This window comes from Cnephaeus nilssonii, assembly GCF_951640355.1.
Source record: "Cnephaeus nilssonii genome assembly, chromosome: 13".
NCBI lineage: Eukaryota > Metazoa > Chordata > Mammalia > Chiroptera > Vespertilionidae > Cnephaeus > Cnephaeus nilssonii.
Genome location: NC_137084.1, coordinates 41,588,337 through 41,613,308, shown reverse-complemented (window position 1 = coordinate 41,613,308; position 24,972 = coordinate 41,588,337). Strand labels below are relative to the sequence as shown.

Below are 24,972 nucleotides of genomic sequence, written 5' to 3'. Positions count from 1 at the left end.
CACTCCATTGTGTGCCTATTTCCAGAAGCAAAGTCTCTTTCCATTCCCATTTCTACCACCCTTTGCCCACCTCCACCTCCCTTTATCCTCCTTTCTCTCTAGCTATATTTTTTGGATAATCCTGTCACCTTTTTTCATCCAGTTCCTCCTCCCCTCCCCCTGAAAGCTGTCAGTCTGTTGCATGTATCCATGCCTCTATTTTTCTTTTATTCATTAGATTTCATTTATGCCCTAGGTGGTTTTGCTCAGTGGATAGAGCGTTGGCATGTGGACTAAAGGATTCTGGGTTCAGTTCCACTCAAGGGCATGTTGGGGTGCATGTGGGAGGCAGCCAATGGATGTGTCTCTCTCATATTGATGTTTCTTCCCATCTCTCCCCCTCCCACTCACTCTAAAAATCAGTGGAAAAATATCCTTGGGTGAGGATTAACAAAAAAACAAAAGATTGCACATGTGAGTGAGATCACTTGGTATTTGTCTTTCTTTGACTGACATATTTCACTTAGCATAATAATATCCAGGTCTATTCTTGCTGTCCCAAAAGGTAAGATTTCCTTTTTTTTATGGCCAAATAATATTCCATTGTATAAATGTACCACTCATCTACTGATGAGCACTTGGACAGTTTCCATATCTTGGCTATTATAAATAATGCTACAATAAACATAGGGGTGAATATATTCTCTTGAATTGGTGTTTTGGGCTTCTTAGGATATATTCCCAAAGGTGGGATCACTGGGTCAAAAGGCAGTTCTATTTTTAATTTTTTAGGAAACTCCATAACATTGTTCTTTTTCTTTTTTAAAAAAATATATTTTATTGTTCAGATTATTACAGGTGTTCTTCTTTTTTTCCTCCCATAGTTCCCCTCCACTTGATTCCCCACCCCACCCCATGCCCTTACCCCCCACCACTGTCTTCATCCATAGGTGTAAGATTTTTGTTCAATCTCTTCCCACCCCTCCCTCACACCCCCTTCTCCCTGAGAATTCTCAGTCCACGCCCTTTCTATGTCCCTGATTCTATTATATTCATCAGTTCATTCTGTTCATCTAATTTTTTATTCACTTGATTTTTAGATTAACTTGTTGGTAGGTATGTATTTGATATCATTTGGTGTTCATAATTTTTATCTTTACCTTTTTCTTCTTCTTCCTGTTCTTAAAGAACACCTTCCAGCATTTCATATAACCCTGGTTTGGTGGTGATGAACTCCTTTAGCTTTTTCTTATCTGTGAAGATCTTTATCTGACCTTCAATTCTGAATGATAACTTTATTTGGTAGAGTAATCTTGGTTGTAGGTTCTTGCTATTCATCACTTTGAATATTTCTTGCCACTCCCGTCTGGCATGCATGGTTTCTATTGAGAAATCAGCTGATAATCGTATGGGTGCTCCCTTGTAGGTAACTAACTGTTTTTCTCTTGCTGCTCTTAATATTCTCTCTTTGTCTTTTGCCCTTTGCATTTTAATTATGATGTGTCTTGGTGTGGCCCTCTTTGGATTCCTTTTGTTTGGGGTTCTGTGCGCTTCCTGTACTTGTAAGACTATTTCTTTCACCAGGTGGGGGAAATTTTCGGTCATTATTTCTTCAAATAGGTTTTCAGTATCCTGCTCTCTCTCTTCTTCTGGCACCCCCATAATTCTGACGTTGGTACATTTGAAGTTGTCCCAGAGGCTTCTTACACTATCTTCAACTTTCTGAATTCTCTTCTCTTCTTGCTTCTCTGGAAGTGTCCTTGGCCTCTTTGTATTCCAAATCTTTGACTTGATTCTTGCATTCCTCTAGTCTGCTGTTGGGTCTCTGTATAATATTTTTTATTTCAGTCACTGTATGTTTAATTTCTAGTTGGTCCTTTTTCATATCCTCGAGGGTCTCATTAAATTTATCGGCCTTTTCCAGGAAATTCTTGAACAACCTTATAACCGTGGTTTTGAACTCTATGTCCAGTCGTTTGTTCTCGTCCATTTCTTTCATTTGTGATGTTTCCTTGACTCCTCATTTTCGCTGCTTCCCTGAGTTGGTAGGGTAGCTTTGTGTACTAGTTGTCCTATTGGTTCAATGGGTCAGCCTCCCAATTACCTGAGGTGGACACTCTTGGTGCACCCCTTTGTGGCCTTTGTGTACAGCCTTGTTGTAGTTAAGTCTTGATTGTTGTTGGTGTCCCTGGGAGGAATTGACCTCCAGGCCAATTGGCTGTGAGGACCCGCTGTGTCTGTAATGGAAGAATTGCTGTGCTGGAGACACGTTTATGGGGCAGGACTTGTTCCAGTAGGGCTTTGGTGCTCACTGAGTCTGCCTCTTGAATGTGTCCCTTATGAGAGTAGTTGAAATCTGGTGTCATCTCACACTGACCACTAGATACACTAGTTTCTGGATTTCCAATGGGGTGCAGGTCAGCTACTGTCTGAGGCCACCCAGCAGGAGCTACAGCAAGAACTACAGTTTTCTCCTCTTTGCTTGGGGTTTGGCGGTTTTGGAGCAGTCTGACTGAAACTGCAGTTTATTTGGTTAAGCTTCCACAGAACAGGTCATTTATATGCAAAAGCCACGGTGTGGAGCCTGGGCGGGTTTGTAGAATGTGCAGGACAGGGTCTCATGGCAGGGTGGAGCAGGGTCTCAGGGCAGGGCGGGGTCTCAGAGCATCACTAGGCTAGGGCGTGTCAAACGGCAATAGCTGCTGTCAGCCGTCTCTGCCTTTCTGTGTTTCCAAGTCCCAGCGTCCCACGCTCCAGCACAGTAAACAATGATTGCTGGGCACACTTCTGCAAAAAAGTCACTCTTACTTTCCGACCCGATGGCCTACAGTCCAGCTTCTCCCTGTAGGCGTCTGGGTCCCCCGCGTGTCCCCAGAAACTGGATTTCAGAGTGATCGGGAGCTTGTCTCCCTTTAGGTTGAAAAAAAGCTGCACGCCCAGTTGCCCGCCACCAGCCCGATTCGCGTGCCTCCGTACCTTAGCTTTTCAGCGTTTGTGCTCCTTTATCTTTCCTTCTTAGTTGTAAAACTTCCACTCAGCCAGCTTTCCCATTGTTCTGGGTGGTAGACGTTTTGTCTTTTAGTTGTAGTTTTGAAATTGTTGTGTGAGGCGGTAGTTTAGTTGTTTACCTTTGCCGCCATCTTGGTTCTCCTCAAGACTGGTTTCTAATAGTAGTTTTATTGACCGGAAACTTTGACTGGAGTATCATGTTTTAAAGAGCCCTGTCTGGACTCTGAAGACTTGAAGCCAATAAGAATGCCAAGTAAAAGCCTTGTGTCCTACTTTGGAGCCCTGAAAATGGCTGGCACTGGAGCGTCTGGCCCATACCCTACCATCATTGGCAGTTGGTCAGAATAGAAGGGGAGCAATAAGGATGACTCTGCGTCCCTGCAGAACTCCACATACTCTAGGTTTGACGAGTAGGAGGGCTACTGAAATGGGCCTTAAAACTTAGGGCGTGGGCCCAGGTGGATTCGCTGCAGGTGAGGGATTCACCTAACTCAGCAGATACTACAGGCAGGCCTGATGGCAGCTGGATGGCTTGGCTTCCTGGTCCTAAGGGGCACAATAAGATTCAATCATGAAATTCCAGCAAAGGTAATCAGTTACCATTCTTGTTGTGTTTATGCAAACAATAAGGCCAAATTAAATACAATAGGTAAATTAGTCTTTATCTGGCTCTTTTGATAAACATAGAGATAATTTTGAGGAGAAAAACTCTATTTTAGATAGAGGTTATTAAAAATGAAATGTTTTATTTCCCTTCCATGGGACCATTTGTAACAATTAGTCTCTGCCAGGTCACAAGCCCAATTCCTTCTGTGCCCAGCCTCATCATCCCTCAGACAGACAGCAAGCATCCCTTGGCTCTGAGGAAAAACTTTGTCCATCCTCAGCACAAAGCAGCTACAGAAGAAATTCAACATCCATTTTCCCTAAAAGAATTCAGAGCCAGAATCCTTGAGGAAATATATTAGGCAGTTAGACAGATATGAGCAGAGCAAGGACGGTGGGACAAGTAGTGCTACCAGATGTAACTAAGTCTTCCACCTCTATGTATTTAAGACAAGGGGCATAGCCAAAGAGGTATTCACCCAAAGTCTTAGCCCCTAGAAAAGGCTGGTAGCCTATTTGTCCAAAAGACTTGACCCATTTGCATTTGGGTGACCTACTTGCCTCTGGGCGGTAGCAGCCACAGCTATGCTTATTGAAAAAGCAAATAAGTTAACCCTAGGGCAGTAACTAATCCTAACTGCCCCACATGAGGTTGAGGTTTTACTCCAGAACACACTAGAACACTGGATATCAAACACTTGAGTCACCCAGTTTCAGGCTCTCTGGTGGACAAAGGAAAAATCAGTAACAATTTATACTGATAGCAGGTACGCATTTACAGCAAGGTAAGGGTTCTCCACTGAGGAGGGAACCGGGCCAAAGATGAAGCTGCCCAGGAGGCTGCCCTAAAACCAGTGGGGCCTCTGCAGATTCTAGTGACTCTTCCAGACCCTGATCTACCCAATGTAGAAAAGCTGAAACCCATAACCAGTCTTTATTCAAGTTCTTACAGGCTTTACAGTCTACCCAGGAAGCATCTGAGATGCTCTGCATGTACCAACTTCTGATCTGGTTCATCCCTTCCACCCTGGTGACTCTGTTTGGGTAAAGAAATCTACCATTCAAGGACTGACTCCTACCTGGAAAGGACGACCTCCACAGCAATCAAGGTCAACGGAATCCCAACATGGCTTCATCATACCCGGCTTAAGACAGCCCAGGAAAAATTGAGAGTCCAGGACTCTTCGGACTCTCTAAAGATTATTTCTGGCCCTCATTCTGGGCCCTTATCTTATAAGCAGGCCCACTAACTTTATTAGGCAGAAAATTAAGATTATAGTCCTCAAGGGTAAATATAACTACAATGACTAAGAGTCAATGATTTGACTCATGTACATAAAACCATCCATCTTATATAAAAACTGCTGTTTTTGCCGAAACTGGTTTGCTCAGTGGATAGAGCATCGGCCTGTGGACTGAAAGGTCCCAGGTTCGATTCTAGTCAAGGGCATGTACCTTGGTTGTGGGCACATCCCCAGTAGGGGGTGTGCAGAAGGCAGCTGATCGATGTTTCTCTCTCATCGAAGTTTCTAACTCTATCCCTCTCCCTTCCTCTCTGTAAAAAATCAATAAAATATATTTTAAAAAGTTCAAAACAAAAACAAAACAAAACAATAAAACTCCTTTTTGAAATTTTAACCCTGCTATTTGGCTTCTGTAAATTGTTGCTTGCTAAGGCTACTCCCACACTTAAGAGAGGCCATTAAAACTTGCCCAGACAAGGTTATCAGTGCTGGCATCCAGCCAGGCCTCTGGTTGAGGTCTCAAGGCCCCTGCATATATGGGCTCTTTAAGAACTTGCAAAAGGGGGTGGAAACATCCCATATTAGGAAGACAAAGATGGTAAAAACATATAAATAGGGAAAATTCCTGCATGTTGTGGCCCAGAATTTGAGAGATATTTTCCTCTGGACCCGGGTGTAATAAATGTAACTCCATCTCTCTTGGTATTGCTTTGTTCTTCTTCGTTTTTTTGTAACAATATCCACATTTTGCTTTCTTTCTTTTTTTTTTTAAATATATTTTTATTGATTTTTCACAGAGAGAAAGGGAGAGGGATAGAGAGCTAGAAACATCGATGAGAGAGATACATCGACCAGCTGCCTCCTGCACACCCCCCACCGGGGATGTGCCCGCAACCAATGTACATGCCCTTGACCGGAATCGAACCTGGGACCTTTCAGTCCGCAGACCGACGCTCTATCCACTGAGCCAAACCGGTTTCGGCAACACATTTTGCTTTCTAATGTCTGCGTTCTGTTTCCACCTATGATGAATCCCATCATATATGGGATCAAGACCAAGCAAATCCGAGAGCAAGCTGTTCACATGTTTTTCCCAAATCAGGAATAACTTTGGAAGAGGACTAGAGTTTTCAGCATCTATAGCTAGTTATTCATGGTGTGATCTATGGAAGTGGTGGGTGGAAATATTAGTGGTAAACTGAAACACTAGGAAATAGCTTGATTATTGTGTTTCTGAAGCAAGTTCACCAAGAATGTTATAGGATGTGAGTATTCAACTGTCAATGAGAGAGAGAGAGAGAGAGAGAGAGAGAGAGAGAGAGAGAGAGAGAGAGAGGGAGAATGGCCATGGTTTGCTTTCTACAACTTTCTTAGTCCTCTTAGTTGCTTTTTCTTACTAATTTAAAAATAACAATCCTTATTTTAAGGACAAAGCACTTAAAATTATTATTTTTTTAAATTCTTACCCAAGGATATTTTTCCTGTTGATTTTTAGAGAGAGTGGAAGGTAGGGAAAAAGGGGGAAAAAGAAGGTGGGGGAGAGATAAAGAGGGGGTGGAAAGGGAGAGAGGTGAGTGAAGTAGCATGAGAGAACTTTGTGGTAATAGTGAAACAGGAATTTTTGGTGTAAGCTAGGACAAGTTTAGGATATTTTAGAAATTTTGGAAATTAAGGGGACCATGGAGAAAAGCACAGGGCTGTTTTAGAGCAGCAGAAGGTATATTTCCATAGAATGAGGAAGCTGGAAATCTGCAACAGGTACATTTCCATAGAATGAGGAAGATAGGAACAGCAAAAGGTCTATATTTACAAAAGAAAGAGAAGGAATCCCTTCATTCTGAGGGAGGAGAAGAATGCCCAAGTGGGGGGGGGACAATAAGGAAGGAGGGGGGAGAATCTCACATTTGCCTTGGGAGGTTCAACCTTTGAGCCCAGGAGTTACTATAGTAACCAGTCTAAGGGAATAATGACCAATCAGAGGGGGGAATATCAAGGCACCAGGACCTGCAGCCTTTATAAGCCACTGGGAAGAGGAAGTCAGTGGGACCCTTTCCCCCTCCCTACTTGGGAGTCCATTCTGTGGGACTCTTCCCTCTCCCCACGTGGGAGTTTGTATTTGCTCTTCAATAAATCTCCACTTTTGCTATACCACTTGATAGATCCTCCCTTCCCCCAACTGATGGACGGAGTATGACGTATACTCCACCTGCAGCCGGACATTCCTGAACACCTTATATGGACTGTACATTGAACCACCAATCAGCACCTGCCAAATACCCTAAGCCCCCATTCCTAAGTCCCTAGGTACCTAATCATGTACCTTACATGAAACCACCAATCAGCGTGTACTGAGTACCCTAAGCCCTGTCCCCTCTTTTCCTCCCCTCAAAAGGCGCTTTCATCCCCGGCCCGGCCCTTTTTCCCCTCTGGAAGGCGGCCGGCAGGGTGATCTCCAATAAAGCCTGTATTCTGGTATCCCATGGTCTCCGGCCCTCTGTTTCATCTTTCATGTTGGTGCTGAAACCCTCTGTTTCATCTTTCACCACTTTCAGTCCGTGCATTCATTCTTCGATTCCTATAGATAAATAATCCAGGTTCCAGTCCAAAAATTCGGTATCAATAGAACACTTCTCTAAATTGATTGCAGTGGTGCTTACATAAATCTACACATATGTTAATATTGCATAGAACTACACAACACAATAAGTGCATTTAAAATTGTTGATATTTAAATAAGATATGTGGATTTTACCAATGTCACATCTGGGACCCCTCGAAGGATGTCTGACTGCCCGTAAAGGCCTGATCCTACTGGGATCGGGCCTAAACGGGCAGTCGGACATCCCTCTCACAATCCAGGACTGCTGGCTCCCAACTGCTCGCCTGCCTTCCTTCCTGATTACCCCTAATTGCTTCTGCCTGCCAGCCTGATCACCCCCTAACCCAGTGATGGTGAACCTATGACACGCGTGTCACCACTGACACACGTAGCCATTTCGATGACACGCAGCTGCTGAGGCGGCCACATGCCGAGGATGAAACATTTGCTGCTCCTGAGGATGGACTGTACATTGAACCACCAATCAGCACCTGCCAAATACCCTAAGCCCCCATTTGGATGAAACATTTGCTGTTCCTGAGGATGAAACATTTGCGACTAGAGTCTTGGAGTTAGTTTTTTCCTCAAAGTGACACACTACCCGAGTTATGCTCAGTTTTTTGGCGAAGTTTGACACACCAAGCTCAAAAGGTTGCCCATCACTGCCCTAACCACTCCTCTGCCAGCCTGATTGATGCCTAACTGCTCCCCTGCCAGCCCAATTGCCCCTAAGTGCCTTCCCCTGCAGGCCTGGTCACCCCTAACTGCCCTCACCTGCCAGCTTCATTGCCCCTAACTGCTTTCCCCTGCTGGTCTGGTCCCCCACCACTGCCCTCCCCTGCAGGCCTGGGTCCCCCCAAACTGCCCTCCCTTGCAGGCCTGGTCCACCCAACTGCCCTCCCCTGACAGACCACCACCTGACACTCTATCCAATGAGCCAAACAGGCTAGGGCATCCTTCTCAATTTTTAAATGTCACACATGGGTATAGGACCAGCTCATTCTGCACCTTTTGCCTCTTCTTCCAGTCTCGATGTGGCTGCTTCTTGATATTCTTAGTTACAGGACTTCTGCTCAGCGAGATTTCAGGTGGTTGTTCTACAAAGTAGTTGTAATTGTGATGTGGTTGTTGGAGGTGGCAGGTACTGTACCTACACCACTATCTTGACCAGAAGACCTGTAGGCCTGGTCCCCCACAACTACCCTCTCCTGCAGGCCTGGTCGCCCCCAACTGGCCTCCCCTGCAGGTCTGGTGGCCCCCAACTGCCCTCCCTCCCCTGCAGGCCTGGTGACCCTCAACTGCCTTCCACTGCAGGCCTGGTCACCTCACTGCCCTTGCCTGCAGGCCTGGTCCCCCCAAACTGCCCTCCCCTGCTGGCCTGGTTGCCCCCAAGTGTCCTCCCCTGCAAGCCTAGTTGCCCCCAACTGCCTTCCCTCCTCTGCAGGCCTGGTCGCTCCCAACTGCCTTCCCCTTGCAGGCATGATTTTCCCCAACTGCCCTCTCCTGCAAGCCTGGTCCCCCACAACTGCCCTCCCCTCCTGGCCTTGTCATCCCTAACTGCTCTCCCCTGTTGGCCTGGTCACCCCTAACTGCCCTCCCCTGCAGGCCTGGTCCTCAAATACTGCCCTCTCTCCCCTGCAGACCTGGTTGCCTCCAACTGCCCTCCCTTGCCGGCCATCTGTGGCAGCCATCTTGTGTGTTAAAATGATGGTCAATTTGCATATTACCTCTTTATTAGGATATATATTATATGCCTGTTCTCATATCTTTATCCATTCATATGTTGATGGACAATTAGGCTATTTCCATATATTCTAACTGTAAATAATGCTCCAGCATTATGGGAATACAGATATCTCTACAAGTTTCTGATTTTAATTTCTTTGGATGTACACTCAGAAATGGAATTGCTGAATCATATGGCAGTTTTGTTTTTTTTAAATATATTTTATTGATTTTTTACAGAGAGGAAGGGAGAGGGATAGAAAGCTAGAAACATCGATGAGAGAGAAACATCGACCAGCTGCCTCCTGCACACCCCCTAACGGGGATATGCCCACAACCAATGTACATGCCCTGGACCGGAATCGAACCTGGGACCTTTCAGTCCGCAGACCGACGCTCTATCCACTGAGCCAAACTGGTTAGGGCTTATACTTGATTTTATTCATTAAAAAGGTTGGGTATGTGAAATGTTAACCTGGTTCTAAAAGTCAGAACTGCACAAAACCATAAATTCTACCAAGTCTTACTGTTGCCATTTTTCTACCCTGTTTCCACCATCTTATTATTTTCAACCCGTTTCCACCCACTCCCTGGATGTAACCTATCTCATTGGTTTCTGGGTTACCTTTCCCAAGTTTCTTTTTGTATAATAGTATAGATGATATATATTTTTTCTTATTTCTCCTTTCTTTTGCAAAAGGTGACATACTTTCTCAGATTTTGCTCTTTCATTTAACAATATATTTTGGAAGCCATTCCATATCAGTTTATAGATGTTGTTCTCCTTTTTATAGCTGTATAGTATTCCCTTGGATGGATCCACTGTTGTTCAGTCAGCCCTTCTGCCATGTCAATTATTTAGGTTGTTTCTAGGGTTTTGCAAGTACAGTGTTAATATGAATTACTTTGGGCATACATATTATTGTACAAATGAAGATGTTTGGCCAGGATAAACTGGGAAAAGCATGTGTCATTTTGTTTGATATTGCCTGCTTTCCCAAAATTAGCATACCAATATGCATTCCAACCAGTGATGTCTAAGAGTCCCTATTTTCCCCCAGGCTTGCCAACAGAATGTGTTGGTGTACTTTTTAATTTTTGCTAATTTGATATGTGAGAAATATCTCAGTGTTATTTTAATGTGCATTTTTCCTATTAAACAGTTGAATAGTTTTTCATATGCTTAAGGAACATTTTTTAGTTTTATTTTTTTTTTAGTGTGAATCATCTGTTCATGTCCTTGACTCATGCATCACATTTCTGCAAGTTTCCCCCTCAATTTTTAAAAGTTCTTGTATGTTAGCAATGTTATATATTCATGTATGTTACATGTTATAGTTTCTCTCAGCTTGTCATTTATTTTAGACATTTCTTGTTTTCCTACAATAAACTAACTTTATTTTCATATAAATAAATTTTTTACTCTTTTATTGCTCCTGGATGAATTTACTTTTTATTAAACCCAGGAATGTTCAATTATAATAAACTCTTTTTGCTATAAATAAAATATTTGAGCTTAAAATAATGTGAATTATAATAACCTACTTTTCCATTTTTAAATATTTTTCCACTTTAAAAAAATGTTCTGGAAAAAGGCAATCATTTAACAAATAAATAAAAACATGTACCTAAGGGCACAGGCTCCATATGGCTCAGCAGGGCACTGGCCAGAGGCCCATAACCCTTAGCAGCAGTAACAAGGCATGTACGCTGCTCAAGAACTGTGGCAGCAGCAAAGCTGGAGGAAGCTTCAATGGACTTAGTTCTCAGGTCTCCACTGCACTTCCCTGTGCTGTACAGACTTTTATAGACAGAAAATTCTCATTTTCCCTGCTGCCTAATGAAATTTGGTTTCAAGTCACCTCCTGTGATACACTGTTGCTTTCCCCCTCACACACCAATATGAAAAGCATTTATTCCATATATTGCACTGCTGCAATACTCTTAGCCTGGCCATCCTCCTTCCTTTACCTACCGACGGAGAACCCATGGTTGCTTTACCTGGTATAAAACTATTCATGCTCCTAGTGGATCTTTTAGATACTCTTTTGTTTGTTTGTGGTTGGTTCATACCTGAAAAGAAAAAGTTAAAATTGCCAAGCAGGTGATGCTATCACAGACTTAAATTTACCTTTAATCTTCTCACAGAAAATCAAGTTTGGATTTTTTTCAGTGAGTACACAGTCCTATACCCCCAGGTTTTACATTCATGGATTCAACCAACCGAGGATCAAAAACAGTGTTTTCTCTGTGGTTGGGGATCTGCAGATATGGAGGGTTGACTGTAGGCAATGTTCTATGCCAACCTATATAATAAAACCACAATATGCAAATTGACTGAAAAGCGGAAGAAGCGGTCGCTGTGATGTGCACTGACCATCGGGGACAGATGCTTAACACAGGAGCTGTGCCCTGGTGGTCAGTGGGCTCCCACCGGGGGAGCGCAGCTCAGCTTGAAGCTGGACTCACGACTGGTGAATGCAGCCTTGGTGGTGGGAGCCTCTCCTGCCTCCGCTGCAAGTGGGCGGTAAGGAGCGAGGGGTCCTGGACTGCAAGCGCCTCAGAATATGAGAGCCCCAGACTGTGAGAGGGTGCAGGCCAGGTTGAGGGACACTCCACTCCCCGCAACGCCCAGTGTACGAATATCATGCACCAGACCTCTAGTTTTTAATAAGGGACTTGAACATCCATGGATTTTGATATCCACTGGGTGGTCCTGGAACCAATCCCCTGTATATACCAAGGTATGATTGTAGTTAAGCTTTTAGGGAGTCAACAGTTACACTCAAAATTTCCACTATGGCAGAATGGGGAATTGGTGCCGTAACCCCTAGTAGCTCAATATTCAACTGTGTTGCTAATGCAAGCAAGCAGTCCATTACATGGATTTACCAAAACTAACTTATCTATTTTTGAAAATAATTTTGTCTTGATGTGCTCTTCCCAATTCTTTTGTATTCTGAACAATGATATAATCATTATCTTTTAATGTACGTTTTACAATTTGTCTGGTTGTTTCCTGAGAATAGCTGGATTTGGATAGATGGGTAAAATGTAAACATGTGTTTAAGGTTATAAAAAAAATTAAAAAGCTGAACTTTCAGCCAGTGAGGTTTTATTAGTTCATGACCTCAAGAATAACCCATGTGTGACCTGGCTAACACATATGCCAAAACCGGGAATTAGCATGCCTTTCCATCTTTGCTGGATCAGGAGGTGAGCCAAGTGAAAATGGTGTCACATTTCTGTCTTGTTAGAAATTCTGGGGTTACGAGTAAAGGTGAACTTTCCTTTTGTGTGTCCAGCTGGACTAGTGATGCTGTTTTCTGGAGAGATGGTCTCTGTGCTGAAGTGGAGCCGGTCTATGAGAAGATGGGGCCTTACCATTGCCGTCCTCTCCTACTGCCCATACATCACACAGAGGCCACAGGTCAGGTAGAGGGAGAGTTCTCATGCTTATGCCATGTGGGGACAGTGCAATGAAAAATTGCCACAGAAGAAAAGAGGAACTTGCTCTCATCAGACACAGTGAAGAATGGGAAGTCATTATAGAGGCAGAAAACTGTTAACTACAAGAGGAGGCTCAGAAGGTCTCCTATGAGAAATGGAAAAGGACAGAATTCACACAGCATAGAGACAGAACAGGTACAGAGACACAGACAGAGCAGGTCGGTGGCTGACAATGAGGCAGAAGAACTGAGGACGAGTCTTTAACCCAGGAGATCCGACCAGCATAGTCTATAGCTGTGTCACTTATTAGCCCTGTGATTTGGGACAGTTTGGCTCTCTCTGCTAAGCCTTAGCTTCCTGTTCTATAAAATGGGATTACAGAACTAGTACATCATGGCAATATTACGGGAACTGAGAACTGTGTAAGCCATTGTCTTACTATATTTAAAAGTCTGAACAAACTTTATATCTTAGAAACACTATCTCATGGTGAAAGGAGCTCCTATTCTTTGAAAGGTCATCTAGTTAGTGCAAATTTCAACTCTTGTCACACTGCAGTGCTTCCTCTAAACTGACTGTGAAGATCAGTCTCAAGCTGGTTCATTTTTCCCTTCCCCTTAGAGCCTCATCTTGATAACCTCTGCAGTCCACTGTGATGTCCCCAAGAATGTCCTATTTCTAAGTAGTCCTCTACCTCCCTGCATATACTGCCAACTCCTCCCTGACAAACGAGCCAATAATACACAGTTGGGAGAGGATAGCTTCTCTTCAATAAACAGTGCTGGGAAAACTAGGTACTCACATCCAAACAATGAAATAAGACCCTTATCTTGAGTTAATTATTGATTTTTTTTCCCCAATATGAAAAACACTTATCCTTCAAAGGAAAAGCGACGAAAACTGAGAGAAATTCTAACCTGCATTTTTGTTGATTCACTGTCCATTTGTTAAAGAAAATTGCCAAAATTCATAGATTTGGCAGAACATATGGTCACACATTTAACCTAATATAGAGATAGCAAATGCACATCTGAAAAAAGGCTCACCATAAAACATTAGAAAAAAATGCAATCGAACAATGACATAGCATGACAAAGCTACAAAAAGTTTAAATAAAGGATGACTGACAATACCAAATCCTTTCTAGGATGTGGAGAAATTAAATCTGTTATACACTGCTGGAAGGATGCAAAAATGTGCAATTTGCTTACGTCACATATTTCTAATTTCTTTAAAAAAAAAAAGTTAAACATTCACCTCTCCGCTGACTTAGACATTGCATTTTGAGTTATTGATGAAGATAAATGAAACCTACCTCCATTTAAACCTTTTGCACTTGGATGTTGAGTGTGACTCGACACGGTTAGCATTAGAATAAAGGAATCGAGAAAAAAGCAAGCGAGTGCAAAGGGTTAAGAATTATGCACAATCCCTATTAGGTCAGCGATTCTTTAGCAATTATGCTTTCCCCTAAACCATAGTGTCCTACACCCAAGTGACCATCACCTATGGAGTTGCAGACATTAGGACACATGGCCCTTTGCAAGATCTTTGAAAGTGATTCCCTTCAAAAGTATGGGCACACCCTGCGAACGCTCTGATGAAAACAAAAGTGACTGTTTCTGGCAAAATATTTCCCTCATTCACTGCAATCCTGAGGCCTTTCTCGTGTGAACTCTCTGATGACAATGCAAGTGTTTGTTCATGGTAAACGATTTCCCACATTCGCTGCATTCATAAGGTCTTTCTCCAGTATGAAGTCTCTGATGATAAAGGAGGCCTCTGCTAGTGGTAAAAGATTTCCCACAATGAGTGCATTCATGTTTTTCTCCAGAGTGAAGTCTCTGATGGTGACGAAGGCCACCACTAGTGGCAAAAGATTTCTTACACTGACTGCACTCATAAGGCCTTTCTCCAGTGTGAAGTCTTTGATGGTGACGGAGGCCATGGCTATTGGTAAAAGATTTCCCACACTGACTGCACTCATAAGGCCTTTCTCCACTGTGAAGTCTCTGATGACCAAGGAGATTACTCCTACGAGTAAAAGATTTTCCACAATGAATGCACTCATAAGGTCTTTCTCCAGTGTGAAGTCTCTGATGACCAAGGAGAATACTCCTACGAGTAAAAGATTTCCCACACTGACTGCACTCATAAGGCCTTTCTCCAGTGTGAAGTCTCTGATGATAAAGGAGGCCTCCGCTAGTAGTAAAAGATTTTCCACAATGACTGCATTCATGTTTTTCTCCAGTGTGAAGTCTCTGATGGTGACGAAGGCCTTCCCTAGTGGCAAAAGATTTCCTACACTGACTGCACTCATAAGGCCTTTCTCCAGTGTGAAGTCTCTCATGATAATGGAGGCCTCCGCTAGTGGTAAAAGATTTCCCACACTGACTGCATTCATGTTTTTCTTCAGTGTGACATTTCTGATGATAACTCAACTTAGAGGTCGTGACAAAAGATTTCCCACATTCACAGCACTTATAAGGCCTTTCTCCAGTGTGAAGTCTCTGATGATAACGGAGGCCTCCACTACTGGTAAAAGATTTCCCACACTGACTGCACTCATAAGACCTTTCTCCAGTGTGACTTTTCTGATGATAACTCAAATGACAGCTCCTGGTAAAAGATTTCCCACACTGACTGCACTTATAATGCCTTTCTCCAGTGTGAAGTCTCTGATGACAATAAAGGCCAGAGATTCTGGCAAAATATTTCCCGCATTCAACACACTCAAATGGCTTTTCTCCACTGTGAACTCTCTGGTGTTGGAGCAGGGTAGAACTTTGACTAAAGGATTTCCCACACTCATCACATTTATATGGCTTTTCTCCAGTGTGAACTCTCTGGTGTTGCACAAGGGGTCCCCTTTGGCTAAAGACTCTCCCACATTCAGCACACTCATGACGCTTTTCTATAGAATGAACTTGCTGGTGTTGAATGAGTGAGGAGTGTTTTTTATAGCACATCCCACATTCACTGCACTCGTATGGCCTTTCTCCTGTGTGGAATTTCTGATGATAATGGAGATCAGAGATTTTTGTAAAAGATTTTTCACATTCCCGGCACACCAGACACTGTATTCCATCACGGACAGTATGATCCTGAGCAAGCGTCTGGTTGCAGCCAATGGCTTTCTCGCTTAAATAAAACTGCTTTGCACATGCCCCACACCTCAACAGTTTCAGGCTGTGTTGTGTTCCCTGCTGCTCAACCAAGTGGAAAATGTCTCTCAGGACTGCCCCACAACTCTCACAAGGGTGGCTCTTCAGGGAGGACAAAGCAACATTGGGGTTTTTTGCCTGTGATACTGTCACAGAAACATGCTGTTCAATAGGTGCCTCCACATCCTCTGCTCCACAGCAGCAACCTAGAGAGGATATGAGTTCAAAGTTCTCCAGCATCACTTCCAGGAACAGGTGTCTCTGAGCCTCATCAAGGAGGCACCATTCCTTCTTAGAGAAGCGCACAGCAATATCCTCAAAGGTCACACCAAACTCAGCTGGGGGCCTCTGTGGGTTGAACAGGGTGAGGGTGGCAGGAGAGGAGGCAGCCAGGGACACAGTGGTCCCTGTCCCAGGCCCAGCTCTGGTCACTTGGGAGGCTGGTTGGTGGGAACCAGGACTCTTGCACCTTCTCATTCTGGCATCTCCACCGAGACCTGGTGCTCAGGATGCTCTGACCCACTTAGGTGATCCTGAGAGAAGAGGAAATGACCATCACAAGGAGAAAACTGGAAGTCAACGGTTGATTTTATTTATACCTAGGCATATGCCCTTGACAGGAAGCGAACCTGGGAACCTTCAGTCCACAGGCCAACACTCTTCCACTGAGCCAAACTAGCTAGGGCCAACAGTTGACTTTAAAAACGGCAAACAACTGCACTGCAAAGCTTTCTATAAGAACCTCATATAATGTGTATGAGCAAGCATAGCTTAAAATGAGTCAGTTTACCCATGTCCTAAACTACACTTATTGCCTGGGTTTGAAGTAATTTGGATGAGATAAACAAACTCATGTGTGTGGCCACAGATATATAAGAGAATTGCTACTGATTTCAGATGAAAAAGTGTCTGGAGATGATGGACATTGTCATAAAAGTAATTACAGAGAGACATAAAATAACTTTGAGAGAAACATATTTTTTTCTAGGATAAAAATTTTTTAAATGGATAAAAAAGAAGTAGTAACAAAAAAGACATTCATAACATTAACCCTTTGCACTCGCTTGCTTTTTTTCTCGATTCCTTTATTCTACTTGGGATTTAATTTTTTAAATACCCCAGATTTTACAAAGCATGGCAGTAGAATAAAAAACTGGAGTTTCTTCTCATACAAACTTCTTTATTTGGATTTTTTTATATTTCAAATTATTGATACATTCAAAGAGTAATTTTAATCTCTATAATTTTTCATGGTGTGATATTTTTTGAAACATTCACCCACATGAAGACCTGGTTTACATTCACATGTTTCGCAAATATAAATTGTCCCTCTTCTTCCTCCTTTGATTTTTCTGTTAGAACAAACAACACAATCTTTGTGTTTTTTGTTAGGGTGAGGTATTATTATATGGAGCTTTCCATCTAAACGTTGCTCTAAGTTAGTGGATAATAATCTACCTCTGGAAGTTAGTGTACCATCTCTGAATTCTCCAACAAGATCATGTACTAGTATCCTAATAAATTTCAAATGCGTTATCGGTTTTTCATTTTTTCTTTTTTGGCATCAGTTGAGACGGCATTTACATTTTACTTGTCCTTTCATGCTAATGAAAACAAGAAAAGATACTGGAAAAATAGACAAAAATCCCCCTTCCCCCCGCGGTGAAACTACGTGTCGAGTGTAGCTCGACATACGAGCTGCTACCGATGCTAACTTTGTCGAGTCACACTCGACATCCGAGTGCAAAAGGTTAACAAAAACACTAACTGAGAAGCCAAGATGGGGGCATAGGTAAACACATGAACTGCTGTCTCACACAACAACTTCAAAACTACAACTAAAAGACAAAACGGACATCATCCAGAACCACAGGAAGGTTGGCTGAGTGGAAATTCTACAACCAGAAGGGAAGAGAAAAGCACAATGAGACTGAGAGGAGCTGCAGAAGTACAGAAGCGCACATGGAGAGGGCTGGCAACTGAGTACGCGGCTGTCTTCATCAGGTGGGAGGGAGAGAAAAGCTCCCGAATGCTCTGAACTTGTTTTTGGTGAGACTCTGGGGACCCAGACTCATATGGGGAGAAAGTAGACTGTCTGGCAGCAGGCGGAATATAAGGGCAGCTTTCTCTCAGAGGTGCATGCAGTGATTACTGCAGTACACTGAGACTCGGGGGCCTCTTAGGACAGGGCTGACGGGAAGCCATTGCTGTTTCCTCTGCCCTGAGACTCCACCCCATCCAAGCTGTGCGCAGAGGCTTTTACATATGAATAGCCTGGTCCTTTGAAATCTAAACTTAGCTAACAAACTGCAGCTGAGTCACTGAGACCCAGAACATCCAAAAGAAGGTCCAAGGACCCGCAGCCGCTTGCATTGCTTCAGAGTTGGGCCTCATCTGGGAACCTCCAAAACCCAAACAAAGAAGAGGAATCTGCAGATCTCTCTATAGCTCTGGCTGGGTGGCCTCTGGCAGAGGCTAAATTCGCACCTCCTTGGAGATGAAAGAACCAGTGTACCCAGGGGTCACAGTGGGACCATCCAGATTACAATTCCTCGGATCCAGAAGGGACACACTCAGGGGGCAGTCTCAGTTAACACTAAAGCCCCACTGAAGCAAGCCTTGCCTCATAAGTGTGTCTCCAGCACAGAAGTTCTTCCATCGTAGATACAGCTGATCCTCACTGCTAATTGCCCTGTAGGACAATTCCTCCCAGTGATATCAATAATAATCAAGGCTTAACTACAACAAGAGTGTGCACACAGCCCACAAGGGGTGCACCAAGAGTGTCCACCTCAGGTAACTGGGGAGGCTGAGCCACTGGGCCGTATAGGACACCTAGCACACAAAGCTACCCTACCAACCCAGGGAAGCAGCCAAAATGCGAAGACAAAGAAATAGGTCACAAATGAAAGAAATGGAAGAAAGCAAACACCTGGATATTGATTTCAAAACCATGGTTATAAGGTTTTTCAAGAATTTTCTAGAAAAGGCAAATAAATTTAGTGAGACCCTCGAGGCTATGAAAAATGATCAACTAGAAATTAAGCATACACAGACTGAAATAAAGAATAATATACAGAGATCCAACAGAAGACTAGAGGATCGCAAGAATCAAGTCAAAGATTTGAAATACAAAGCAGCAAAAAACACTAAACTGGAAAAGCAAAAAGGAAAAAGAATCCACAAATATGAAGATAGTGTAAGGAGCCTCTGGGACAATTTCAAGCGTACCAACATCCGAATTATGGGGGTGCTAGAAGAAGGGAGAGAGCAAGATATACTGAAAACCTATTTGAAGAAATAGTAACAGAAAACTTGCACCACCTAGTGAAAGAAATAGACTTATGACACCAGGAAGCGCAGAGAACCCCCAAAGAAAAGGAATCCAAAGAGAACTACACCAAGACACATCATAACTAAAATGCCAAGAGCAAAAGAGAAAGAGAGAATCTTAAAAGCAGCAAGAGAAAAACAGTTAGTTACCTACAAGGGAGCACCCATACGATTGTCAGCTGATTTCTCAACAGAAACTATCCAGGCCAGAAGGGAGTGGCAAGAAATATTCAAAGTGATGAACATCAAGAACCTACAACCAAGATTATTCTACCCAGGCTATCATTCAGAATTGAAGGACAGATAAAGAGCTTCACAGAGAAGAAAAAGCTAAAGAGTTCATCACTGCCAAGCCACTATTATATGAAATGCTGAAAGGTGTTCTGTAGGAAGAGGAAGAAGAAAAAGGTAAAGATAAAAATTATGAACAAATACATTATCTACCAACAAGTGAATGTAAAAATCAAGTGAATAAAAAATCTGATGAACAGAATAAACTGATGACTATAACAGAATCAGGGGCATAGAAATGGAGTGGACTGACAATTCTTGGGGGGAAGGGGTGTAGGGTGCGGGAAGAGACTGGACAAAAATTGTACACCTATGCCTGAGGACAGTGGTGGGGAGGTAAGGGCAGAGGGTGGGGTGGGAACCGGGTAGAGGGGAGCTATGTGGGGAAAAAAGAGGAACAATTGTAATAATCTGAATAATAATAATTTATTATAACAAACAAACAAACAAAAAACCACTAACTATAAGGGAAAACCATTTCAGTAAAAATGAAAATTAAATATATCATGTTTAGCTAATAATAAAAAACCTGAAATTGATGAGGAGTTCAACAGTGGCCAGAACTGACAGATCTCCGAAAGTTCCATGGAGCCACACGTCACCACTTCCTCTAGCTCAGTGATGGGACACCTTTTGAGCTTGGTGTGTCAAACTTCGCCAAAAAACTGAGCATAACTCGGGTAGTGTGTCACTTTGAGGAAAAAACATTATTTCACAAATGTTTCATCGTCAGGAGCAGCAAATGTTTCATCCTCGGCATGCGGCCGCCTTAGCGGCAGCGTGTCATCAAAAATGGCTACGCGTGTCAGTGCTGACACGTGTGTCATAGGTTCGCCATCACTGCTCTAGCTCTTAGTGCCACATCTGTCATCTGTGATAGCACTGGCTCATGCTAAGAATACTTCCCCGAGGCTAAGCACAAGATGGAGAGAAACAAGAAACAGTTACCATAGCACTGGAGATAATTTTGTGACGACACAAAGTCCTGTCCTACCTAGAGAAGATAAGGCTCTGAGAGAATTCTTGCTCTAGATGTTCCCCATCTGCAGAGCAGAGAGGCCTATATGAAGCAGTCACTTAATTGAAGGTACCTTCCCACATTTATTGTCAACAGCCTCCTTCTAAATGTAGACTTACTGTCTGCTCAAAATGATAGTGCTTAATATGGAAAGTGAAACTCTGGAAATTTAAGTTCGACAAAAACACTGGTACACCCCCTGGCACATCCTCAACAGGAAGGGCAAGAACTTCACATGTGTACGAGTTCAGACGACAAACTCCACCGTTAAGAGGGGGACCGACTCAACCCAGTTTTCCTTGGGCTGCTCTGCCATGCTAGTCTGCCTCCTGGGAAAACCTCTCAGTCCTGGGAAATCGCGGACAACTGCCATTGGAGCTGCACAGGTCTCAGTGAGGCCCAGGGAAAGTAACTGGATAAACTGCAGAAAAAAAAAGTAGGTTCAGGCAGTAAATCCGTTCTCCTGGCTCCAGGGGATGGTAATTTCCAGTAAACTAAGTGGTGACATCACAGAAGTCTGAGAATGATGAGGAGAGCCCAGCCCAGCTGGAGAGAACCGAGCTTCAGGCAGGGATACTGAGACCTCATCAAGCCCAGGATGGCATTTTCTCACGGGGGAGGTCATCCTGACAGGTGGGAGGGAGCAGAGGCCACTGTTACATATTCCTCTACTCAGGCCTGGACATATTTCTGAGGCTAAAATCTGAACTATGGACTAGAACTCACCTGAGGAGTGTCTCATGGATCTTCTTGGGGAAGAAGAGCAGCTGGAGCTCAGGTAGCTTGGAGGAAGCACAGAGAAAAATATTAACCTGAATACTTCTTCCAAATTAGATTTATTGTCTGCAAAAATAATAGTGCTTAATATAAAAAGTAAAACTCTAGAAATTTAATTTTGAAAAAATATTAATGGATCAGTACACTGGTACACTCATTGGCATATCCACTGTTTCACAAATTTCTCATTTTGGGCCTCAAAGAACTAGGGAAATGTTTTTATTGCATGAGAATGTTGATTTCTTTTTCCTCTTACTCACTGCAGAAATTTCAACTGTATACTCACTCTGTGACACCTTTTTAAAAATTTTATACTAGTGGCCTGGTGCAAGAAATTCATGCACATTCAAAGGGAATTAATAAGAGCAAATATTTTAATATTACTATTCGCCCTTTCACTATAATATATAAGTGTCAGAGATGAAAGAAAATTAGTAAAAGGTATATGAAAATCTTAGTCCTGTCATAGTCTGGGGTGTGCCGGGGGACCCAGAGTCAAGTCCCCACCCATCTGCGCGCTCTTTTTAATCACGCAAGACTCGGAGCCATCCAGTCCCACCCCCGCAGGTGGGGGGCACAGCCTCAGGTCCCCTGGCCCAGTGGGGAGCGCAGACTTAGGTCCCCGGTCCGGTGTGGGGGGCACAGCTTCAGGGCTGCAGTGAAGCCCCACTGGATGGGGGGTGCATCCTCAGGTCCCCCTGGCCCCGGCCAGGGATGTGTCTTGAGGGCCCCAGTCAAGTCCCGCTGGGTGGGGGGACGTGACCTGAGGTTTCCTGGCCTGGTGCCAGGGCACCCAGCCTCAGGTCCCTGCTGATTGCTCATTAAGTCTCATTACTGGAACTCAGCCTCTGCTTGGGTGCAGCCATCGTTTTTTGGTTTTTGGGTGCAACCATCTTGTGTTACAAACCCCCGCCCCCCTCTGCTGTGGGTGCCTCCATCTTTGTGTTAGTTAATTTGCATATTCCCTCTTTATTAAATAGGATATTTGTATTGATTTCAGAGAGGAAGAAAGAGGGAGGGAGAAAGAGATTCTCATGCTGAGAGAATCATTGATCGGCTGCCTTTTGCACGCCCCACACTGGGGATTGAGCCTGCAACCCCGGCATGTACCCTGACTCAGAATCAACCTGTGACCTCCTGGTTCATAGGTCAATGCTCAACCTCTGAGCCACACTGAATGGGCCGCACAACTGTTTAGCCTTGAAAGTGTTCCTTTCAGCCTAGGGGCTGGGAATCTTGCCCTGGGCATGTACAGCTTAGGAACAGACAAACACCTCAAGTGGACACTGCACACTGAATTTTGGGCTCATTTCTCTAAGGTTCCCACTTCCATTTCAAATCTCAGACTCCATGGTATCTCTGAACTCTAACTTCCTTCTTTCCAGCCAACTGAAATGCCACAAGCCCTGGCCACCTCTTTCAGCTTGGTCTCTGTTCCTTGCTCTGTGAGTTAGTAAATGTTCTGGGGGGAAAGCACACGTAAATGTGGGGCTTGCCTAGGTGCTCCCACATTCTCTGCAGCAATTTCCTTCAAGTTCTGACTTGATTTTTCTCTAATACCTTCAGTTGCTCTGAGTCTTTTATTCAGCTTTTCTACAATATAAGCTGCACCGTCACCCTCGTGGAGGTTGGATGCACTCCATGCTCATCCACAAATGTCCTAAAGCTCCAAGGTACTGACTGGTTTAGGTTTCATTCACTCCAGGTTTCTGACTGTTCTCTCAACCCTTCCTTACATGTTGGGGAGCACAAGAGACTTGGTTGGATGTCAGTTCCAGCCTGACAAGTTGAACCGGGCTGAGGTAGGGACGTGGGATTTGAGAAAAGAAAGACAGGACAGCGGGAATCAGGAGGACTACAGGTATTCCAGAGTCTGTAGCGTAGTTTATTAAGTGTGTAATGCCTTTTATACACAAAACACTGAATAGGAGGTCTGTGAAGAGGAATGTACTCTTTGTTCCTCTTAATCTCTAAGGGAGAGATAGAGTAGAAGGACAAATTCTCGGTACAGTAAATCAGGCAGATTTTCAGTAAATAGTTACAGACTTCTTGGCAAAACTGTGTGGGTAAAAAAAAACAAAAAACAAAAAACAAAAAACAAAACAAAACAAAAAACTGTATGGGTAGGGGGCCAGCCTTGCTAGCCCCTTCAGGTGCAAGGACCGTGTCAGCTTACACCCGGTCTCCAACAGTTGGGAAGTTCGTAAGGAGGACATTCTGATAAAAGGGAAGTGAGTGGAAGGCTGCCTGCCCTGTTTATTGGAATTCCGACTTAGGGGAGTGTCGAAAGTGGCACCCCTATTTCTTGACCTTTCCAAACAAGTTTGTGCTCATGCAGACCCCCGGGTGTTTACTGGAATCGTTATGCTTAATCCCTGGATGCCCTTGCCTAGAGGACAGTGTAAACACTTGTGTCCCCCCAATTATCTAAACTAATCTAACATATAAAAGCCAAGAGTTTGTTTGGTTTAATTACTTACCTTTTGAAATTCCAAGGGACTAATTCATTATTTTGGAAACAGGTAAGGGGGGACACTAAGCATACCTCTCCTCTGTAACCTGTGTTCCCACTGCCAAACCTAAACCTTTTCGGGCTTCAGTAAAAGTGGGACAGGATGTACCTACAAACCGCTCTTGGCCAAATCCAATGCCCTCATTTGGTTCTTAGGGTCCTCACGGCGTCTCGGTGGCTTTAACCCAGGGGAACACTCCGCTCTTGGGGAGACTTTCCTCCCTTGGTCTTCAGAACACTTTCCCTTCTGTCCTTCCCTTCACTCTCCATCTCTCTGCCTCCCTGCCCCTCGTTGCCCAGTGCCCGTCCGCGGGGCCGCCTCCCTCTGCCCCGCCAGACTCACCTGCCACACTTCACCTGTGCGTTTCCCTTTGTGTCCCGCGAGGAGCGGCCGCCGGCGCTCCCCAGGCTCTCCGGGCCCGGCTCCGCGGGGGACGGGTGGGGGGACGGGTCCAGCCCTGAACTTCTGAGGAGTCCGCGGCCGCCTCTCAGACACTGAAAAGCGGACGGGGAGGGCCAGGGCGCACCAACTCGGCCGGGCGGGCGCGCACCTCCATTCCCTGGGAGCGGACACGTGGTAACCGGAAGCTCCGTCCTGGGGACCCGCCCTCGTGGGCGGGGCTACCTGGTCCCGCCCCGTCACAGGCAGAGCCAGCCCCGCAGTCCGGGCTGACTTAGGCGCTCAGCCGGACCGGGGTGCTGGTGAGAGGGGATGGAAGTCCCGTGGTGGGATCAGGTCCTCTGGGCGGTGCTACCCCGTCCTGCCCGGTTAGAGGCCCAGCCCCGAGCCCTGGTGCGCTCAGTGAGCGCTGGTGGTCTGGGTGCTGTTGTTAGAAATGCTCTTAAAAGGGGCCACGGGAACTGGAAACCGCTCGGCAAGGCAAGTTACTTCTCCAAAAACGTGCAAGGCCGACAGGAAAGGGAGCGGGCAAAGCACAGCGAAGGGGAAGGCCGGTCTCTGTAGCTCTGACCCGTGGCTACACTCTGCTCCGATTGGTTTAGGGCGTGGTTTCACCATCTGGCGCGAATGGTAATTCCAGCGGCGCCCGAGGGGTGGGGTTGGTACTTCAGGTCCCACTGAAAACCGGGAACTGGGGCTTAGCTAAGTACAAGGAAGTGAAACCGCAACAACAAAGTTGATCCAAGGCTATATATGAAGGAAATAAAGTTAGTATATAAACTATTATTATTTTGAGAGAAAAGACCCTTTGATTCGTACATTGTCACTGCATCTGGTGGCTCAACTCCTCCTACCCCTGCGGGTC

At 44.5% G+C, this 24,972-nt stretch overlaps 1 protein-coding gene across 2 annotated transcripts; it reads right to left on the bottom strand.

Annotated features, from left to right (window-relative positions):
- Nucleotides 1–1,020: 1,020 nt before the first annotated feature.
- On the bottom strand, nucleotides 1,021–24,273 carry LOC307109531 (uncharacterized protein). 2 transcript variants are annotated; one of them, XM_079788336.1, is made up of 3 exons: nucleotides 24,051–24,273; nucleotides 21,145–21,200; nucleotides 11,426–16,309 (listed from the first exon to the last, which is right to left on the bottom strand). In XM_079788336.1, the coding sequence occupies exon 3, from the start codon at nucleotides 16,251–16,253 to the stop codon at nucleotides 14,256–14,258; it is 1,998 nt and encodes a 665-aa protein (XP_079644462.1). In that variant the 5' UTR covers nucleotides 16,254–16,309; nucleotides 21,145–21,200; nucleotides 24,051–24,273; the 3' UTR covers nucleotides 11,426–14,255. The 2 variants fall into 2 exon arrangements, 1 of the variants encoding a protein (XP_079644462.1); XR_013814405.1 differs by lacking the exons at nucleotides 11,426–16,309; nucleotides 21,145–21,200 and adding an exon at nucleotides 1,021–3,534.
- Between the last annotated feature and the right edge of the window lie 699 nt (nucleotides 24,274–24,972).

What these genes read in the sequence shown, in the direction of transcription:
- LOC307109531 (XM_079788336.1), bottom strand. Translation starts at nt 16,253, where the DNA reads ATGAGAAGGTGCAAGAGTCCTGGTTCCCACCAACCAGCCTCCCAAGTG.